The 14,427-nt window shown below is 45.5% G+C and overlaps 2 protein-coding genes across 2 annotated transcripts in view; both read left to right on the top strand.

Moving 5' to 3' along the window:
* Nucleotides 1–14,427, top strand: part of LOC311062403 (uncharacterized protein) — a 320,988-nt gene that overhangs the window by 135,425 nt on the left and 171,136 nt on the right. The window contains exons 14-18 of the mRNA XM_084081417.1: nt 9–122; nt 565–660; nt 1,128–1,241; nt 5,484–5,597; nt 13,661–13,774. Of these exons, the coding sequence (XP_083937543.1) occupies nt 9–122; nt 565–660; nt 1,128–1,241; nt 5,484–5,597; nt 13,661–13,774 (552 nt within the window). The remainder of the gene's footprint in view (nt 1–8; nt 123–564; nt 661–1,127; nt 1,242–5,483; nt 5,598–13,660; nt 13,775–14,427) is intronic.
* LOC311062423 (stonustoxin subunit beta-like) overlaps nt 1–14,427 on the top strand; it is a 134,015-nt gene that overhangs the window by 44,866 nt on the left and 74,722 nt on the right. The gene's annotated exons all lie outside the window — the stretch shown is intronic.

Genomic DNA, 14,427 nt, shown 5'->3' with positions numbered 1-14,427 from the left:
GATTCCAGAAGTCTGTACCACAGACCAGAGTCTCCAACGCCCAGCTGTGTGTCTATGAAGAGTGACCAGTCTAAAGGAAGATTTCTTAACTTCAGTAATGAACCTGGACCTCCAGACACAGAGTATGTGAATCCTCCTGCATAATATACACAACACTATGATATGATAACACAATATAATGCTAAGTACTGTACATGCTAATTACTAAAGCACAAACAACATGCCCAATATTAACCAGTATTTGTAAGTTACTATGTGTGCAGTTTGTGAATGAAGTCGTACAAATCACTATTATATGTTGTGTTCATACTGACTGATTGTCTTATCAGTGCAAACTATGGACTATATATACTATATATGCAACCGTTATTGTACTGTTTACTGTTTCTATTGTTATTTTATTGCTGCATTTCTTGTTGATGCAAGTTTGAGGAGCTGAAAAAAACAAACAAGGACTGTAGTGTTATAATAATATATAATGGGACATAATGAAGAATCTTGAACAAGCAGATGTTTTCATTCACATAATAATTGTAGAAACTTTTTTTTTAATGATTTCAATAGTCTTCACCACAGACCAGAGTCTCCAACACCCAGTTATGTGTCTATGAAGAGTGACCAGTCTAAAGGAAGATTTCCTAACTTCAGTAATGAACCTATGTATGTGAATCCTCCTATACAATATACACAACACTATGATATGACGACACAATCTCATGCTAAGTACATGCTAATTACTAAATCACAAGACAACATTTTATAATGGTGTAACCTCCCTGCACAATATTAACCAATATGTATAAGTTACTGTGTGTGCAGTTTGTGAATGAAGTGGTACAAATCACTATGTAGTGTTCAGCGGTGAAGCTGAACTATACAGACTGGCTGCTTGTGTGCATGATGTCCTATATATGTAACAAACTATCGAATATCTATGTTTGCAACTGCTAATGTACTACATTTTTACTGTTGCTATTGTTGTTTTATTGCTGTCTTTCTTGTTGCTGCAACTTTGAGGAGCTGAAAAAGAAAAAAATATGTATTAATCTTAGAATACTATAACGGAACATAATGAAGAATCTTCAACAAGCAGACTTTTTGGTTCACATTTTTAATTATGATTCCAGAAGTCTTCACCACAGACCAGAGTCTCCAACACCCAGTTATGTGTCTATGAAGAGTGACCAGTCTAAAGGAAGATTTCTTAACTTCAGTAATGAACCTGGACCTCCAGACACAAAGTATGTGAATCCTTCTATACAATATACACAACACTATGATACGACTTCACAATATCATGTTAAGTACATGCTTATTACTAAAGCACAAGACAACTTTCATAATAGTGTAGCATCCCAGCCCAATATGACGTATAGATTATAAGTTTGTGAATGAAGTGATACAAATCACAATGTGGTGTTCAGTGGTGAAGCTGCACTATACAGACTGACTAAGTTTGTGCATATGTGCTATCTATAGCAGAGGGGATGGGGTGGGGTTGTGCAAGGAGGTAAAATGGGGTCTGGTGTAGAGTTTAGAGGGCCTAGGGTTCCCCTCAGGTGGGTACAGGGGAGTATGGGGAGTGGGGGTCACTGGATTGCTCCCTGGGCACAGAAGAGCAAAGTTATAGGAGCCAAGGAGACCCTGAGCTTCTCCTCTCCCCCATGTCCGAAGTGCAAAACCTTCAACAGTTGGCTCAGACATGTCCCATTAAAGCTATAGTGGGGCACTTGGGAGCTCAGGACGAGTGCTCATAGGCAGCTAAAGAGAAGCCCCTGATGCACATTGTGCATCGCGATAGCCAAATTCCAATTTTCAAGTGTCCATCCTCAAGTCCTCCACTCCCGCCTAAGCCCTGCCACCGAGCGAGGTGGCGAGGAGGCAAGGAGCGTCCTTTTGAAGTGATAGCAATTATGACATGTCACACAGTTGGATTGCTGGACTATTCCAGAGCTCAGAGGGTTGTCATGTGGAGGAGGAGAAATTATACGCCACGCATTTCAACAAAGACAGTTCCCCAAACTATACATGAAAGATACACTTGTATCTTGCCAGATTTCACTCCAAGTGGCTTAGGGAGCCTGCACTCACCTCACGCTGGAGGACAGAGTGAGGAGGAGGCAGAAATGAAGCTTATGCGTTAGGCTAAGAGGAGTGTCCCTATGTCGCCTGGCTCACTGGATAGTCCCACTGCTCCCAAGTGGACCTCCATGCTGGCTCCTATGCCCGAGATGGGCACTCGTGAGTGGGCATAGTTAGTGAGGAGGGATTTTTAAAGTTAAAATTATCCAGAAAAAAATATCAAAGTTCAAGGTTATTGCCAGCAGTACCAATCACTAAATAAAAGACATGTGAAATTAATTTTGCACTAAAACCCCACACAACTACTACAATCTCAGGAATAAGATGTCTGTGACAAGCAAATCTGAACCCTATCCAGCCACACTCCTCTACACCCCCTACCCAAGACAGTAGACACTAAATGTTGTGATAGCTCTGTGCTGACTTGCACATCCTCTCCAGGCCCATAAGGGGCCATTTCTCCACTGTAATATTTGAGAATTTGGCCAATTTGCTATTAAAAAGGTCTTAAGAGTCATTCAATTGTAACTTTAGAAAGGTGCAGATAACCTGTACTATACTGTATGTTGGTTTGTTTACTGTTGAGTGAGACCCCCAGTTTGGGAACCACTGCCCTAGTGGACTAGGATTATTATTTCATTTCACCTTTACAAACAAAATAGTGAAGAAACTTCTCGGTAAGGAATTTCTTCCAAGATTTGTGTAACATTCCCAGTTTATGTCACAGTACCACCCAGTAATAATGAATTTATTCATTTTTGGTATGAAAAGAAATCTCCTGAAAGCTTCAACAGAATGTGAATTACCAATTCACCAATCCTGGGCGTTATGTAGAAAAGGGAGAAATGTCCAATTACATTGTTTTTTATATATTATATATATATATATATATATATATATATATTGCATATCTGCTATATATATATATGTGCGTATAACCATGCTTATAACCAATTCCTTTATAATTAAACTTGTAATCACGTGACTATAATTTATATATGCTAATTGAATTTCAAGATTACCAAAACATGGGTCTAGGATGAATAATGAAGGAGTAATGGTCTTTTTAAGCACCCGCCCAACAACTATAAATTGGATTATCGCGGCGGTACAAATGTTTTTCTCCGATTCTATGAGACTCCCCTATGTCTTTTAAAGACCCCCTATGTCTATGAGACCCTCCTACGTCCTTTAAAGAAATCGGCGGGTGGATCGTTGTGAAGAATAATATTCTATTTTTCCAAGGTTAGAGAAAACGCTCTGAATCTCTGGCAATGGCAGCATAGACAATGTTTTAACTCTGGCGGTTAATGAGCTAAGAAGAAACTTAGGAAGAATATTGGTGAATGAGGACCTGTTGGTGGAACTGAGAGATGTGTTTAAACAAAGACAAATGCATAGATTATCAACTATGATCCAACGTTCATGCTCTTCAGCAGGTATTTATAGTCAGGGAATATTATCAGAATAATGTCATATCTGGGAATAAATTCCTTACCAAGAAATGTCTTCACCAATGTTTTTGTAAAGGTGTCTAGTAACACATCTAACAAAGACTGAAATGCAGTTTCTTTAGGGGAATTTTTGACAGCTGCTGAAAGTTGGGGTACCCACGATAACCTTATGCGGGGAAAGAAAATCAAATTTTAATTCTGTTTTAAGTAGTATGTGAGGGGTCAAACTAGGGTATTTTTATGATTCTGAATCCATTGCAAGCATTTTTTTTTCACCAAAACCACTCCTTGGGCTAAAAACGGCCCAATGGGCTTTTTACACAAAAAATTACCTGGAAAAGGTTGGCTATGGGCGTTTTTAGCCCAGGGAGTGGTTTTGGTGCAAGACAAATGCTTGCAATGGATTCAGAATCATAAAAATACCCCTCACATGCGGTGTAACCGCCCCTATATGTGAGGTTTGGACATCGACATTCGCTGCACTGTGATTGGCCACCATTGTACCCCCCTAACCCTGCACCGTGATTGGCCACCATTGTACATCCCTAACCCCTACACATTCAATGCAAATCTATACTTTTCTGTAAGTGAGCTTCCATCACTGTGATGACCACTAGCTGTAATATGATTGGCTGACTTTATTGGCTGACTCTATTCAGGACTGTGATTGGCTAGTGAAACACATGACACATGTGCATAGCCCTATAAATAGGACTATGCACATAAAAAAAAACATATATGTTTTTAAGTGAGGTTTGGACACTGACCAATCCTGCACCGTGATTGGCCAACAGTCTACAACGCAGTCTACACCCCTAACCCCTCCACACTCAATGCAAATCTATACTTTTGCAAAGTCAGCCAATCACATTACAGCTAGTGGTCATCACCACTAGCTGTAATGTGATTGGCTGACTTTATTGGTTGACTCTATTCAACACTGTGATTGGCTAGCGAAACACATGACACATGTGCAGCCCTATGAATAGCAGTATGGCACTTAAAAAAAAACACATTTATGTTTTTTTTTAAGTGAGTCATGTGATGACCACACACCGCCCACTTCACACTGGGTGTGATTTTTTTTTAAATGAATCACACATTGTGGGTGGAAGGGGTATAAAAAAAACACATTATTGGGGCGGTGTAACCGCCCCCTATATGTGAGGTTTGGACATTGACTAATCCTGCACCGTGATTGGCCACCAGTCTACACCCCTAACCCCTACACATTCAATGCAAATCTATACTTTTCTTTAAGTGAGCTTCCATCAGTGTGATGACCACTAGCTGTAATGTCATTGGCTGACTTTATTGGTTGACTCTATTCAGGACTGTGATTGGCTAGCGAAACACATGACACATGTGCAGCCCTATGAATAGGATTATGGCACTTAAAAAAACACATTTATGTTTTTTTTAAGTGAGTCATGTGATGACCACACACCGCCCACTTCACACTGGGTGTGATTTTTGTCTTTATTTTTTTAAGTGACTTCCATCACTGTGATGACCACTGTGACCACACCACCCACTTCACACTGGGTGTGATTTTTTTTTCCCCCGCATAAGGTTATGGTGGGTACCCCAACTTTCAGCAGCTGTCAAAAATTCCCCTAGGGAAACTGCATTTCAGTCTTTATGAGATGTGTTACTAGACACTTTCACAAACACATTGGTGAATACATTTCTTGGTAAGGAATTTATTCCCCGATTTTTTGAAATATCCCCTGACTATTAAGGCTTTCAGGGTCTGAGGTGGTTCTCTTTCATCATGTCATACGTGTAGCATCATGAGCTGTGATTGGTCTACTTTTAAGGGGACACACATACAGAAAACCCTGTTCTAACCACACTAACACACTGTAAATGATTACTAGTAATATCTGAGCAGTAAACTGTATTTCAACTCAAATGATAATGTCATAAACATTTGTATGATTCCAGGAGTCTTCACCACAGACCAGAGTCTCCAACACCCAGCTGTGTGTCTATGAAGAGTGATCAGTCTAAGCGTTTCCCTTTGAACTTCAGCAATGAAACTGGACCTTCAAACACAAAGTAAGATCACTGAACTCTGTGAACTTCAACTGGAAATACACAAATAATAAATCTGTATAAAAGCAAGTTAAAGGAGGAGTTCACCCTATGAAGACTTGAATCCATGGATTCTTTTTTGTTTTTGTGGCATTCCTAAGCTAATAATTTGATTCCCGTCTCCTACTGGCTAATTTATCCGGTAGGAGACACAAAGTAGATTATTTGTGTCTCCTACCGGAAATACACACGGTCATCAAATTATTGTGTTAGGAATGAGACAAAAAAATAAATAAATCCATGAAATCAAGGCTTCATGGGGTGTGTAATTGATAGAAAATAAGTCGTTTTTTTGGGTGAACTCCTCCTTTAAACTGTAAAATGTTATGCTCTGTTTTACTAATGAACATACAGAAACATACTATATAAACAAAGTATTGGAGATGAAACAGTCAGTGATTTGATTTAGTGTCTTTAGAAAATATGTTCTGATGCTGTTCTGACTTTTGGTCTTAACCCATGTAGACCTGAGACCGGTTCTAAAAACACCTTCTAAATCCTGACCTAAGTTTTCTGAAACACTTCAAATATGTATTCAAAAATTACAACAAATGTATGTTAGTATATACTGTACATATCAACCCCAGAAGGGGTTCCCGTCCTGAAAGGTAATAGGGGTTCCCGCCCAAAATGGGTTAAATATATATATAGTTTTTATTTATCAATATCAATGCTTTTATGTCATCTTGTTGAGGTGACTGTAATGGTCTCTCCTAACTGTCACTCTCATGTCTCCAACTTGTTGACAATACAGAAGATAGGAATTGAACTGGTGTTAAACCAATCAGATACAACAGAACCACATTTATATGAACCCTAACAGGTCGTTCAGGAGGTGATGAAGCCTCAATTAACTCCTTGTTACCAGTCTGGTTCAGCCAGGTCTCGTTGAACATATTACATATAGTTAATGTTGTCGTCTAAAGGCAACAACACTTGTTTTTGTTCACCTTTATATAGATATCAACTCTAAAACTTTGCCACACTACTCCTCCCAGAGTTTTGCCGGCATGTCAAATCGACCGGCTTCATCGGGAATGGTGTGTTTGCATTTTGTTAAACGATATGTTACATAGTTTGATTGATATACATGTATTAGTGAATAAAAATGTCCCATTAACATGAATGGAAAGGGGTGACAGGTCCCATTCAAGTATGTTTCTCTCAGAAACTAGAGGTTACGTAGGTAACCCCGGTTCTTTTAGTTTAGGAGTGAGGCACTCACTATGGGAAACAGCGCCATCTGGCGATGCAACAGAGCTACACAATACGCTCCCGGGGCCCATTTCATTGGGCTAGAGGGTATGTCACGTAACCGGCTGTCCCTTCCCCTTTCCGGAAGGACATATAAGGGCTGGTCGTGACGTAGTACTTCCTCTTACCACAGGTCCTCTGTTCGCAGTGGCGAAACAAAGGGGTGTTTGGTGAGTGCCTCACTCCTAAACTAAAAGAACCGGGGTTACCTACGTAACCTCTAGTTCTTTGTCGTTTTGAGTCGTGAGGCACTCACTATGGGATCTATAAACCCCCCGGAAGCGTTAAAAACATTGTATCCCCAGAAAAAAACGCACGTCCCCTACTGGCTCAGGGACCCGCACACGGCGGGCCCCCGCTTCAAGGACGCCCAGGCCCACCGGGCCTGGACACGGCACAAGGGATGAGATAAACGAAAACCCCGACAGACCGAAGTCTTCCCCATTCAGCTAATAGAAGACAAGGCTCGTCACCTACTAACCTCCTAGTAAGGGAACAGGGCCCCCCTGCTCCCTAGGACCCAACAGATTGTTAGCCCCACGGGATCACATCAGGGGGAGAAAGGCACCTCAAGTAGATGAGGCTGCCACGCCAAGGACTGCGTGCGTCACCGAGGAAGCCGCCATGTCCAGGCTGTAGAAAGCTGCAAAGGTCGAAGGAGACGACCAGTTAGCAGCCCTGCAAATCTCCTGGACCGAAAACCTCTCTAGAGAGGGCCCAGGAAGCAGCCAATCCCCTAGTCGAGTGCGCCCCCAATCCAACAGGTACTGGGGCCCCACTACTAGTATAGGCGAGCCTTACGGCCTCAACTATCCACCTGGAAAGCGTTGACTTGGCCATCGCTTTCCGCTGGTCACCCCAGCCGTAGGTGACAAACAATCGTGTTTACGACCTACCAGGCGCCGTCACCTGACAGTAGAGCCTCAAAGCCCTCACTGGACAGAAACAAAGTGACCGCTCATCCACCGCCGAAGCGAAAGGAGGTGGATGAAACGCAACCAATCCGACCGGAGCCGGTGCAACCCCCCCCGGTCTTGGTAACGAACGCCAAGTTTGGCGTCAGCAGAACCCGTCTGCTATCCCCAGAGCACCTCAAGCACTCCGAACTCACCGGGAGTGCATGCAGGTCACCGACCCTCTTGGCCATAGCCAGGGTCACCAAAAAGACCGTTTTCAGACTCAACACCTTGAGGCTCCCAGTCTCGAGACGTTCAAACGGGGGGAAGGCAGAGTGCATTCAGCACCACCGCCAGATTCCAAGCCGGAAACAGAGGCCTGTTACCCGGCCTGGTCCGTCTGGCCCCGCCCAAGAACCGCCGTACCAGGTGACGATCGCCAACCGTCCCGCCTTCGAAAACCTTCGTGGCAGACGGAGATGGCATCCAAGTACACCATGAACGTCGAGAAGGTCAAACCCTGATTCAGCTTGCTCTGCAAGAGAAAAAGGAAGCCGCGTACCGGGGCCCGAAAAGCCACCACCACTGGTGACTGCCCCTGGCACCATGACACGAAAATATTCCATTTGACGTCATAGGCAGCCCTAGTAGAAAACGGCCCTCGCCCTCTGGATGGTAACCACCACGTCAGGGGGCAGACCACACGAATCTAGGTTGGCCCTCACACAGGCCAGAGCCACAGATCTAGGTCCCAGGGGCTGGGGTGGTTGATCTCGGTCCCCACCTGCGTCAGCAGGTCCGCGATCGGAGGAAGGGACCCGGGTTCGGCGTGGAGCAGAGAAGTTATCTCCGATCCCCACACGCCCCAACCTGGAGCAACTGGCAGTACAGTCAGGCCCTGGGGCCTGACCTTTTCCAACGTCGGGCGGAACAACTCCAGCGGCAGGAATGCATAAAGCAGTTCCCTCGGCCAGCTGTGAGCCAACGCGTCCAGTCCCAACGAAAAGTCCGCTGCCTTCACCGAGAAAAAGCGAGAGCACTTCGCGTTCTCTGTTGAGGCAAACAAATCGACCTGTGGTCGATCGAACCTGGTCCAAATCAGGCTGGCGTTCGTCATGACAGCCGTCCGTGAGATCACAGCACCTCCCCTGGCGCCTTCTGACAGAAAGGGTGCGCGTGAGCACAGCCTAAGCGAATCCATGCAAGTGGAGACACCAGACCTTGTCGAGGGTCCACGGTAGGCGGGATCCTGAGAGCCGGCATCCACCCCTGAAAGGTCCCAAAATAGCCTACTTAGGCAGGTCAGGTGTATGGCTGAAGTCATGAGACCCGCCACCTGCACGCACAGCCTGTAAGTGACTGTCTTTCCTACGTGGAAAGGCCTCACACAGGACAGGAAGCCGTCCAATCACTCCTGAGACAGACGTGCTGCGAGCGTGGTCGAGTCCAGTGAGAGCCCTATAAGGGAGGACTGCTGGGACGGAACCAAAACGCTCCTTCTAGAAACCGACAGTGAAAAACCGACAGTAATCGCGCCTCAGGGCTACGTTGGTCCACCTGTCCCCCTGACCGAACGTGCGCAGGAGCGCCACGGTCATCAGCATACGAAAACCTGAATTTCGTAAGAGACTTGATGAGACCCCTTCATCCAGAAAGGGTCCCATAGCCTCCCCCCTCCTTCTTTGGCCAGAAAACACACGAAAACCAGTTGTACCAAAAACTGGGAAAAAAACGGGGTTACCTAAGTAACCTCTAGGTTCCAATTCGTAGACGGTTTTCTGAAGATGCCCTTGCCCAGCAGAGAGTCCCTCTCTCTCAGAGACATGGCTGCATTATCTCTCCGTTCATGAGAGGAACATCCTGTGTCTGACATAGGAGGCATGTAAAGGTACGTGGAAAATCACGTTGTTGTCCAGGGGAGCTGACCGGTACAACCACAGTGTGTTACTGCTGTACTGAGCCTGACCAGTACAGAAAACCAGTGTAACACTGACGTACCTGCTGCATTAAGCAACACAGTGTTGTCGTAAGCGAGGCTAGGTAGCCGCTAGGTGAAAACAACAGCAGAAATTTCCTGTGCACCGGGTAGACGGGAATGTGGAAACACGCATCCTTTAAGTCTATGCTGGTCCATCCGTCGCCCTGACGCACCGTGCGTAGTAACGCTGCGTTCGTCAGCATGCGAAAATTGAATTTCGTTAGAAATTTATTGAGACCGCTCAGGTCCAGTATGGGACGTACACCCCCCCCCCTTTTTCTTAACCAGGAAAAACTTTGAGTAAAAACCCCGGCGTTTCCGATCTGGGGAGAACTCTCCTATTGCGCCATTGTTTAGGAGAGAGAGAGAACCTCCTCTCGTAACGTAACTGCCGCTGCGCCCGTCGCGCTGGAGAAAATCACTTTGTCTGACATCGGGGGTTTCATGCAAAACTGTAACTTGTAACCCTTCTGTATGGTGCGCAGCACCCAATGAGACGGGTCGCAAGCTTTCCATTTCGCTAGACAGCGAGCTAGTGGGTTGAGGCGAGTTAAAGAAACTGCTCGCTCCACCGGCTGTCTGCCCGTTGTCATGGAGACCAGTGACGCGCTCGCACGCTCTGGCGTTGCCAAACGTGTGACGCTCGATAGAGGCAGTACGGGTGTTACCTGATTGACAGAAGGATTCGGGAAAGTCACGTGACCCCGCACGCGGTGCCTCCCCAACATTGGTATCCGGTCGGAGAAGCCCCTTGTCCGTTTCCGGTCGGAAACGGAAACAGTTGGATTCGGGGAGGTCACGTGAGACAGTACGCGGTACCATCCCAACGTCAACATCCGGTGGGGGACGCTCGACGTCCGTCTCCGGTCGGACACGGAAGTATGTAACTTGTTTACCTTCCGTTCGGCCATCTTGGGAGGGCCCTGTGATGCAGAAGCGTTTTGGCGCCCTCTCCAAGATGGTGGAATCGGTTGTAAAAACGGGCGTGACCCCTGTGCCAAGGTGCAAAGGCGCCCTCTGGCGGACAGGGGTGGTACCGTTCTTACAAATGATTTTACAACTGGTTTTATTGTTACCTTCAATGGAGTCAGTACATGCAGTGTTTCTGTCCCACACGTATTTGGAAAAACGAGAACCGGCTTTACCAAATACTGTGGGCTCATGGGGGGGGGGTCAGATTGCTCGTCCCACACGTATCTGAAAAACCGACGAGGGGTTCTTCGGATACTGTGGGCCCAAAGGCAGACCCTCGAGAACGGTCCTCGTTCTCCCTGGCACACAGGCGGAGTTGGAATAAGACAAGGTTTTGTACTTTTCAACGCATGTAAAACCACAATCACAGGGTATTTCTTCACAGATCTTACAGTAAGTGCGACATGCTCCTCTGTTTGGCTGTGGAGGCTGGAGACTGGTTTTCCCATCTGCACTGGAGTTATTCAATTCAGTGTAGCAAACACATTGGCATAATGGCGAACATTATATAAAAATAATGGAGAAACGCATTATACTTCGTATCCCGTCAGTGTTTGGAAGGCCGAGAAACCGGTTCCGTCCAATCATTAAGGGCTTAGTTCAGAGTTATTCAATTCAGTGTAGCAAACACATTGGTATAATGGCGAACATTATATAAAAATAATGGATAAACGCATTATACTTCGTATCCCGTCAGTGTTTGGAAGGCCGAGAAACCGGTTCCGTCCAATCACTATGGGTTTATTTCAGATAGTGTCTGAACCATGCAGGGTGTGGTGAAAGAACAACCATAATAGCACAAAAACAGGCAATAAAAACAATATATTGACATGAAGGCATTATATCGTATCCCAGCCGCATTTGGAAATGCAATATGTGACAAGTGTGACAGACATATTGGCACAATGATAAGCATTAAGTACCACAATATACTGACGTTGATATGCATAACATGTTGTATCCGACAGTGTAGGAGGACGAGCACCGACCATTTTCCTAGCATTGTGGACTCATGTCGACATGGTTTGAATAATGCAAAGGTTTGGTTCTTTGTAACAAATTTTATTGGCACAAAAAACAGACATTATATTTTGTACTGACCTCACAGAATGTGCAAAAAACTACCCTGCTTCTGCTCTGTAGACACTGGGAGGAACAGGGCGGTCAACGTCGCGTACTCCGCTCACGAAGGGGGTCGGGCTAGCTTACCGCGGGCCACCGCTCGTGGCAGCTGGAGTTGGGGTAGGGAGGCGGGAGTGTCGCGGTGGTGCTGGGCGAGCACCGCTAGCACCTTCGGCGTTCCCCGTACAGGCCCTGGCCTGACCGTAGCGAGCCATCGCGTGGTGAAAGAAGCAGCTGCGGCTGTAGCCGAAACAGTTAAGCTGGTTAAAGCCAGGCCGTATCTGTGACGAAGCAGCCTCACCAGAGCCGGGCGAGACAAGCAACACAGTTCGAGTATCGCGGGAGGGTTTCGGGGGGACAGAGCGAGAGCCGCTGGTGTCCACTAAAACTACCGGCACAGGCCGTATCTGTGACGAAGCAGCCTCACCGAGAGCCGGACGAGACAAGCAACACAGTTCGGGTATCGTGGAAAAGAGCGACAAAAAGCTAGGCTAACAGCTCTATTCGGGGAGTTAGCTCAACGGATAGGGGGTTAGCGCTGTGGAAGTAGCCAAACAGCTAAGCTAGTAAGTTAGCGGCTAGGCTAAGAACAGCTTTAAGCTAACGTCGGCTCACAAAAAGCTAGGCTAACAGCTCTGTTCGGGGAGTTAGCTCAGCGGGAAAGGGGGTTAGCGCTGTGGAGGTAGCCGAAGCTAGTAACAGCTAGCGGCTAGGCTCAGAGGCAGCTAAGGGCTAACACCGGCTCACCACGAGGTAGAATAAAGTTAGTTTCCTGGAGTTTAGTCGAGCGAGAAAACCCGTGGGTGACTTATCCTAGTCTCCGCTAGTTTCGGGGGGACAGAGCGAGAGCCGCTGGTGTCCACTAAAACTACCGGCACAGGCCGTATCTGTGACGAAGCAGCCTCACCGAGAGCCGGACGAGACAAGCAACACAGTTCGAGTATTGTGGAAAAGAGCGACAAAAAGCTAGGCTAACAGCTCTATTCGGGGAGTTAGCTCAACGGATAGGGGGTTAGCGCTATGGAAGTAGCCAAACAGCTAAGCTAGTAAGTTAGCGGCTAGGCTAAGAACAGCTTTAAGCTAACGTCGGCTCACAAAAAGCTAGGCTAACAGCTCTGTTCGGGGAGTTAGCTCAGCGGGAAAGGGGGTTAGCGCTGTGGAGGTAGCCGAAGCTAGTAACAGCTAGCGGCTAGGCTCAGAGGCAGCTAAGGGCTAACACCGGCTCACCACGAGGTAGAATAAAGTTAGTTTCCTGGAGTTTAGTCGAGCGAGAAAACCTGTGGGTGACTTATCCTAGTCTCCGCTTTTAGGGCTAAAGCTGGTTTCTCACTTTGGGTCCTGAAGTGTAGTAATTGTCGAATAAATGTAGAATTCAGTTTTTAACAAGCGTGTAGCCTTGTAACATCTGCGAACAGAGGAACTGAAGAGGAAGTACTACGTCACGACCAGCCCTTATATGTCCTTCCGGAAAGGGGAAGGGACAGCCGGTTACGTGACATACCCTCTAGCCCAATGAAATGGGCCCCGGGAGCGTATTGTGTAGCTCTGTTGCATCGCCAGATGGCGCTGTTTCCCATAGTGAGTGCCTCACGACTCAAAACGACAAAGAACTAATTGGAGAGGTTCACAGTCCAGTGGCATATGCAGGAAAATCATGAGCTGTGATTGGTCTACTTTTGAGGGGACAGACATACTGTACAGAAGACCCTGTTCTGCAGCCACACTATGAATAGTACTAGTAATATCTGAGCAGTAAACTGTATTTAACTCAAATGATAATTTCATAAACATTTTTATGATTCCAGAAGTCTTCACCACAGACCAGAGTCTCCAACACCCAGCTGTGTGTCTATGAAGAGTGACCGGTCAAAGGATTTCCCTTTGAACTTCAGTAATGAACCTGGACCTTCAAACACAAAGTAAGATCACTGATCTCTGGGAACTTTAACTGGAAAGACAAAAATAATTAATCCACAAAGAAATAATTAAATACTGTATATAAACATTTTTTCTTTGGTTGTACTAATAAACAGAAGGAAAAAAAGTGTGGATATGAAACCCTTCAGTAATTTGATAGATAGGCAGGTATTTGTGTCAAATAAATGTTTAAAAGCTAATCAAGGATCTGTACTACAAAGACCCTGTCACCTTTGCCCTTTAAAAAAGTCGGGTGACATATTTGTCCGTACTTTTATGTCATCTTGTTGGGGTAACAGTCTCTCCTGCTTGTGTCAGAAATCACTCTCATGTCTCCATCTTGTTGACAATACAGCAGCTAGATTTGAACTGGTGCCAAGTCAAGAATATACGTATAGGAGAACCCACCACTCCCAATAGTAGTTGTTTATTAAAGCAAAAACTACCATCACATCTAGTTAGAGTTTAAACTGCAAAGATAATTAACACAATTGGATACTTTTTTCCCCCAGAGTAGCCAGTTATTTTCTTCACTGCTGTTGTATCCTACTGGCTCATCTGCCAGTGAGGATCAGATAAAAAATAAACAAATGCACAATTTATATCTTTATAATTTATGAATGAAAGATTTATGAATATACCATATAGTTCCATG

This window comes from Gymnoscopelus microlampas (genome assembly GCF_963454915.1).
Source record: "Gymnoscopelus microlampas genome assembly, chromosome: 15".
NCBI lineage: Eukaryota > Metazoa > Chordata > Actinopteri > Myctophiformes > Myctophidae > Gymnoscopelus > Gymnoscopelus microlampas.
Note: the sequence above shows the minus strand (reverse complement) of the source record. Positions and strands in the feature narration are given on the sequence as shown.